General features: G+C 53.5%; 1 protein-coding gene across 1 annotated transcript in view; it reads left to right on the top strand.

Moving 5' to 3' along the window:
- Positions 1 to 7,831, top strand: part of DYNC2I2 (dynein 2 intermediate chain 2) — a 27,158-nt gene that overhangs the window by 5,407 nt on the left and 13,920 nt on the right. Inside the window, exon 2 of the mRNA XM_004713272.2 lies at positions 6,604 to 6,852. Coding sequence (XP_004713329.1) covers positions 6,604 to 6,852 — 249 coding nt within the window. The remainder of the gene's footprint in view (positions 1 to 6,603; positions 6,853 to 7,831) is intronic.

Below are 7,831 nucleotides of genomic sequence, written 5' to 3'. Positions count from 1 at the left end.
CCCCCCCGCCTTAAAAAAGGGCTCTGTCTCACCCTCACAACTGATAGGTTCAGTTAATAATAAGGGCTACCCCTGCCCCATGAAGAAGAGGCATTGTGACATTGTTTTTAGACTCAAGGAAATCCAGACTGGCATTTGCCCACTTCAAAGTAGCACCTCATGAACGAGCTTTTCTGGGTGGAGCGTGTCTGACAGAGCCTCTCATGGTTAAAAAGGAGACACTGGTGTTGCCTGTCACCTGTGAGGCTGAGGCAAGGAAGAGCCCAGGCCTGTCGGCGTGGCCCTTGGGCCAGTGCTGGGTTGAGTGGGGACTGTCCTGAGCTGCCAGGCCCTTTGCTGTGTGACAGAGGTGCTTGCAGTGGCCAGCCCTTCCAGCAGGGAGGCCTTGCTGGGAGGTCGTTTGGGAGTCTGGGTGTCCAGATTAGCTGTTGGGCCACCTTCAGCACTTGGGCAGCAAGGACAGAAACCGGTGACAGGCACTTAGGTGGAGGAGGTGTGGCTGGTCCTCAGCAAGGAGAGGGACCAGAAGGCTTCCCTCCCATCTTCACTCTGCTCACATCCCCTAGAGCAGGCGTCCCAAACTACGGCCATGGGCCACATGTGGCCCGCCGAGTGTTTTTGCCCCATTTGTTTTTTTAATTCCAAATAAGATATGCGCAGTGTGCATAGGAATTTTAAACTATAGTCCGGCCCTCCAACGGGTCTGAGGGAAAATGAACTGGCCTCCTGTTTAAAAAGTTTGAGGACCCCCGCTCTAGAGCCCCTTGTCGGCAGATGGGGCACTCGGCTAGCTTTCCCTGCCTTCATGTGGAGCCTGGTCGAACCCTCCTCCGCCCCCAGGTTCATGTCTTTCCAGGTGCACAGGTGATGAAACTGTCTCCATTCTGAATTTCTCCAGGAGCCTGAATTAGTGCCCCTTTTCCTCTAGGTCGTGGTCCCTGTCTGGGTATAGTGGGCCTCAGTATTACATGGCTGCTGGCCAGCCTATGGCTTGGATAAGAAGGTTCTGGAGAAGGGGGCCATCTGGGGTGGACAGAGTCTCCTGAAGGTGGTATACCTCCCCTTGTTGGGCCTCAGCATCCTTGTCAGTAAGCTGCAGGAGTTAGCAAGCCTCTACCTGTTCTGGTTTCTCCACGTTCAGGCTCTTTTAGAGCTGGAGAACTGGACTTCAGGCTATAAGCATCCACCCCCATCCCCGGCCCCTAGGCTTCCCCCAGGCTCTCCACTCCCCTAGTCCACCAGCCCCCACCACGCCCCCCACTCTGATGGCCAGCTTCAGGCCCAAGTGCAAGGAGCCTGAAGAGCCCCTTTGGGGAGCTTCTCTGGTTTCCCTCAGCCAGCCTCCCAGGGTGCTCATGTCAAACCTGGGCCCCAGGCCCCCAGCTCCTCCCTCAACCCCATCCAGCTTCAAGTCCCAGTGAGTCAGAGCCCCCAAAGTGAGGGCTGGCTGACCCTAGAATCCTTCCTGGCTCCTTCAGGTGAGGCTCACCTTTGCCCCTGCCACAGACTGCCTGATTTAGCGGGAGGGGCAGGCCCTTCCCCTCCGTGGGCCCAGCCAAACACGGGATCCCAGGTGAGCAGGGAAACGGCATACCAGAGTGAGGAGCCGAATCTGGGCTCGTACAACCCCCTGAAGAAACTGGCGGGTGTACTGTCACGGCCCGCCCAACAGCGGCAGTTTCTTTCTCCTCCATGGATACTTAAACTTACCTTTCGTGAACGTGGAGGGGGGAAGTGGTGGCAGCGGAGGGGTGGGATGAGCAGCGGTGCATCGAAGATCTGTAGTGAGTGGTGTGGAACACAATGCCCATGAATTCCTGGAAGCCGAGCCGCCGATCTGCTCTGTAATCTTTGCCTGTGGTTCTGTTTTGCCTTAAATTTTACATTCGTCAGGTTTCCGCTGGAACCGTTGTCCTGTGTTTGCAGGAGCAAAGTGTTTGGAGGAGGATGCTGACTCACTTGGGGCAGATGTAGTGCTGTGAGTAAGATCTGGAGCCCGACTGCCTGGGCTTCAGGCAGTCTGTCATTGGACTCTGCTGTGTGACCTTGACTGCGTAATTAACTTCTCTGTGCCTTGGTCCCATGTCTGTCATGTGAAGAAAGGACTGATGTCATGAGGGGGTTCTGTGGAGGAGGAGGAGGATTTGGGTAAGGTTCCAAGGACAGTGGCCGTTCACGTGACCACCCGGTGACCCCGTTCTCATTGGACCTGCAGCAAGCCTGTGAGCTTTTCCAGCTTGGCTCAGGATGTGTACTTTCTGGTCCCCACGTCCATGCGTCCATTCAGCAAACGTTTATGGGGCTCTCTGTGTGCACGCTCCCCTGGGGGCCTCCTGCAGGCCTGTGGCTTCAAGGCCCCCCTCTGAGTGATGCCTTCCAGAGCCTCCAGGGCCTGCCGAGTGGCCTCTTGGGAAGATTTGATGCCTCCATGACTGTGCCCACAAGCCCAAACCAGACCCATTAGCCTAGAGTTGATTCTGACTCTGAGCGGCCCCACCTCGGCTTTCCCAGGAGGTACGTCTTCATGGCAGCAGACAGCCTCATCTTTCTCTGGAGGAGCGGCAGGCAGGTTTGAACCTGTGGTTAGTAGTGCTGAGGAGGTGCCTCAGTCTCAGCATGGTCCCGTGAATGCAGCTGCCTCTCTCTCTGTTTCCCGTCCCTCTGGGGGCGTGCCTGGATGCCCACCCTCCCTCCCTCCCTTCCCTCCTACCTGTCCCAGACCTCCAATCCATCATATCCTTTCAGCACTCTCTTCAAAATACCTGAAGCCACCCGTGTGTCCCCAGCTCCACTGTCTCCATCCCTGTCACTGCCACTGTCATTCTCACCTGGGCTACTAGCCGCCTTGCATAACACCTTCCTGTGGGCTGTGCTAGAGGAAGTCTCAGCTTTGCACCTTGGCTCTCAGGTGTTCATGTTTCTGTGTAACTAGACATCTGTGAGCCGCAGACAAGGATGGAGCATGTCGGGCTCTGTGCTGGAGGCTGTGGGGACTGGCTAGCAGGGTTAGAGTGGTGCTGGAAGGTGAAGATGGGATACAGGTGCTGAGTATACCCTGGTCTGCAGAGAGCTGGCGCTGAGAGGGGCCAGCCACCTCCAGCACACCAGGAGATGGCCAGACTGGCCCCAGCCACTTGCCTTCATCCCTAGCACTGCCTCTAATGGCCTGAGTGGAGGGGGTGGGGAGATCAGCCAGTCCGAGACTTCTTGCCTGTGAGTGCCAGTGCAGAAGGTGTGGCCAGGTGAGGAGGGCCATGCTTGTCAACAACTGTGCTCAAGGGAACATCCCCCAGCCAGCTCTCTCCTGGGAAAGCTCAGCTATCCCTCCAGGACAGGGCAGGTCTGCACCCAGGTGAGAGGAGCAGGGGAGAAGGAGGTGGAGACAAAGGACAGGGTGGAGTGGGGTTCCCCGCCACCTCTGGGCCATTTCAGACACGCTTCCTTTCATCATCTGGGCACTTTGCCTGCCTCACCCCCACCCCCCTCACCCCACCCCCACCCCAGGACTGAACCAGGAGAAGCTGTGGGTGTCTCCAGGGTCTGTGGTAGCCAGCTCAGGGTCTTCCCGTGGTCTGCCTCTTAGGATGACATGCTTCCCATGGCTGTCACTAACAGGGCGCTGCTTTTCCCCAGAGAAGACAGACACTCCAGCACCCACCCGTACGTGAGTCAGTCCTGGGTCACAGTGTCCCCATGCACGACAGAATAGGATGCTGGCCCTGGGCGTCCTCGCTGTTGGAGCCCGGTGTGGAAGCCAGGATGTCAGTCCACTGTGTTCCTGGGCCTCGGCTTTACCAAGCAGGATGTCCAGCTCCAGGGTCTCGCTGGGCAACAGAACTAAAGACTGTGACTTGACATTCTCACTTCTGAGGGGCACTCCGGCTGCACTGCTTCCAGGACAGATGGGTGTGTTCTGTACGTTCACTCTTCTTCACCAGCACCCCCGCTCAGATGCATCGGCTCATTGGTCTTCCTGTTCACTGTCCAACTTTCGCATGCATACTAGGCCCCCGCAGATGCCATGGCGTGGGCCAGGCACGCCTCAGTCCTGAGGCACGTCTTTGCCAGGTCTCTCTTATTGATGATTTTTAGTTCTGGCCCACATGTTTCTTCTGTTCTATCCTCCCCACTACCCAGTTGATTCTGAGTCATGGGTTCCCAAGGGTGTCACTTGTTATAGGAACTGTTAAGCCCTATCTTTGTCCCACAGGGTTTGAACCCAAGACCTTGTGGTTAGCAGCCTGAAGTCTATGCGACAGCCCCAGGGTTCTTCCCACTTGATTCAGACCTTCTAAGGTGGTCCTTTTTAGAGGAACTGAGGGTGGTGGCTGGCACCATCTAGTGTGTCTGGTCTCAGGGTGGTGGAGTTTCCCAGTGTCTGATGTCCATCCCTCGGCCGCCTCTGGGCGAGAGGAGACCTCAGCAGAGGTTGCCGCTGAGATGGCTGCTCGCAAGCTTTCAAGACCCCAGCTGCCGGTCACCAAATCAGCATGTGGAACATGGATCTGGTGGACACGTCATGTCATGAACCTTAGTGTCCCCTGAGACTTGGTCCTGATCTCTCAGACCCAGAGGTTTGTTCCCTCGAGGGGTTTGCTGTGTCTGAGGAGTTTTGTAACAGCGCTGTCCACCGCCCCCCATATACGTCACCACCTTCATAGATAGATTTGCAGCCAAAGTAGACACCCACATGCACATGTATAACTACCCTTTGTCAAATTGTTTCTACGGGCTCAATATCCTCCTCTTCTGGGTCATCAGCCCATATGTTCCCATCTCATGTTTCAGGGTCCCAACTTTTCCCAATCAATGCCCTCACTTTGGTATCAGACACTGCTCTAGATCTGCAATTCAGCTGCTGTTGTAATTCAGCCACTCGTATAATGAGACTCTGGACCTAGTTCTCAGCAATGTCAGCTCTTGCTAGAGGAGAAAAGGCTTTCCTTTGTAGCACAGATGGAAGTTTTCAAATCCGTTAGTCTGCACCTGAGGCGCGCTTTTGAGGCTCTGAGATCATCCCTCTCTTTAATCATACTTTCCATTGTAAGAAGGACCAGCCAACCAGCTTCCCTACACTTGTCCTCCTGGCAAAACTCCTGGAAAATATCAAACAAACGATGACTCAGAGCCTCTCCTTTAACCAGCACCTCATCTATCGGTGGTGCTACTTTAGGTATTATGTTTGGTATCTCACACCATGGATTAGGAGGAGTAGCAGACTCATCCATGCTTTGGGGCATAGAAGTAGCATTATTAGTGCTGTTAATACTAATCAGGCTGGAGAGCCAATTTAAGAAGCCCATATTTATGATTTTATTTCTCTAGAAGCACTCCTGGTACCAAAATGTGTTAGACAGGGTTCTCTAGAGAGATAAAACCAGATTGCTGATAATTTTATATATTTATTTATAAAGATAGTTTTATATATATAATACAAGAAATGAACTATTAAATGATATACAGATAGATATATAATACAAGAAATGAATAGTTAAACTATAAAGCAGTACAAATGGCTCAGTGCAACTCACTCCCATGAGAGAGTTGTGAGACACTAGCAGTCCTTCAAGTCTTGAGGGCTGCCAGGTCTTCCTCTGTAGAGAGAGCTAGGCTATATCAGCACAGCAGCAAATAGCAAGGCAGGTCACCAACTGTCAGTCCCCAGCTCCAGAGATGTAAATTTCAATCGTGTGGTCTTAAAGGGACCTCAACTTACAGCGACACAGTCCACAGGCTAGGCGTCCCACAGGTAGTGTAGCATGGAAATTGAGGCACAGAACAAGCAAGGCAGCCTCACACTGGTCTGATGATCAAAGAGCAAGAGACAAGAAAGGCGAGGCTCACCGAGCCATTTATCTCTCTGCCCTTCAATTAATCCCACTTGTGTTTATCGGCCAGGCTGGCACAATAAACTATCTCATATAAATACCCTCTGTCAAACTGTTATGTATACACGGCTGGGCACTCCTCTCCTCCCACCAGTCCACTCTGCGGTCCGTCCGTCTGTCCCACAGTTGCAGGGTTGGGTGAAGAATAGTGATTGCCCGTGTTGAGCGGGGAAGATCTTGCTTAGGGGGCACTGAATTATGAAGGACGGTGGGAAAATTCATAAATGGATGGTGGGGATGCTTGCACAGTCTGCTAACAGGAACCCAGTGAGGGCCGCTGAGTGGTCCGTGTGAGAAGGCTGGATGGGCGTGTTTTTCTTTGTTGTGCATGTTGTCCCACCATGCACAACGTGCACAGGAGGAGCTTGCCCCCAAACAGTTTGGCCTGAAGCCCCAGGACCAGCTTTCGCTTGGCTGCTTGGTTCTTGTGACTCAGGGAGGGACCCACAGTATTTGGGGTGGACAGCATGAGCTCATGCGCCACCCCCGCTGGAACATGGAAGGGTTGAGGGATGTGGGGGTCGCCCAAGTCACAGAGCGTGGTCTCTCCTGAGTAAGTAAAAGGGCCCCTCTGGGGCAGACAGGTGCGCCCTGGCCCTTTGGCCTGACGTGAGGCTGCAGCTGGGAGGATTCTGCTGCCAGTGCACTGGGCTCTTGGTGATGGAGCTGGGGGTGCAGCTGGGGCTGACTGCTGTGTGTCTCCATCTCCCTCCAGAGAAGCTGCCAGACGGCCAGCATTGCCACCGCTGAGGTATCCACCCAGGTCCAGAAGCGTGCGGATGCCGAGGTGCAGACCGAGCCGCCGGGCCCGGTTGCCATGCTGCCCGCGTGCCAGCTGGACAGCCCGAAGCTGGCGGCCTTTCTTCGGAGGGTGGAGGGCATGGTCATCCGAGAGCTGGACAAGAACAGGCAGAGCCACGCGTTTGATGGCTTCGAGGTGAACTGGACGGAACCGCAGCAGACGGTGAGCATTGAGGTGGTGGAGGCATGGGAAGCTCCCTGGTCGGCTCAGGCAGCAAGCCTCCACCCCCTTTGTTTGCAGCGGGTTCGTCAACAGATCATTCACACCCCACACACCTCAGTAGTTCAGAAAGGGCCGTGCAGTCATAGCCACCATCACTTTTACCACATCTGCTCTTCCCGGTAACCCCTCCGCCGCGCCCCCTTAGGAAACTATTAATCCAGTTGCTATCGCTATAGATTTACCTAGCTTGGGTTTCATATACAGAAAAACATGCAAAATCCAAACAAAAACAGACAAAAAACAGCCCAACAATGATAGAATAGATATAGGAAAACCTCACTTGAAAAGAAGGCAGAAAATATTAAAAGCTGGGACATTGGATACATTGGATCAAAAGTGAGATCAGATGGCAAGGTGCCACACTTTAACCTACAACAATCTCAGTGACCCACCCACAGTGCACTGTGGGTAACAGGGCGTCCCCCTCCCTGGCCCTCGGCCAGAGGGGATTCACTGCAGGGCTTCATCCACACGGAGGACCCTTTTTGTCATCCATAGCCTCCTGCAAACTGTTTTCAAAGTTTAAACTGTAATACCGTTCCCTCCCCTGGATTTGGATTTTATTATTTACAATCCTTGGATCACTCAGGTTGGTGTGCGTCGTCTGTGTGGAACTTAGCTGACGTCTCTTAGGTGACTGCTTGTTTTAAGGCAAGCCTTTAAGACCCCAGATGCTATTCTTTGCCTTTACCTCTTTTTAACTACTTGTCCTTGACCCAAATCACATCATTGAAAGTGCACATTTGCAAGGTTTTATAGGAAGTCATTCATCCTTTAAAACAGGTCTTGCACATGGTTGGATGTATGGATTGTGGTGAGAGTTGTACGAGCCCCCAATAAAATGATTTAAAAAAAATAGGTCTTGTTGCACAGATGAATGGTACAACTTTCCTTTAGTTCTGGAATGCTTCCTACCCCC

This window comes from Echinops telfairi, unplaced genomic scaffold, assembly GCF_000313985.2.
Source record: "Echinops telfairi isolate 266 unplaced genomic scaffold, ASM31398v2 ScPeMD7_22;HRSCAF=79, whole genome shotgun sequence".
In the NCBI taxonomy this organism is placed as follows: domain Eukaryota; kingdom Metazoa; phylum Chordata; class Mammalia; order Afrosoricida; family Tenrecidae; genus Echinops; species Echinops telfairi.
This window is presented reverse-complemented; position numbering and strand designations above follow the sequence as displayed.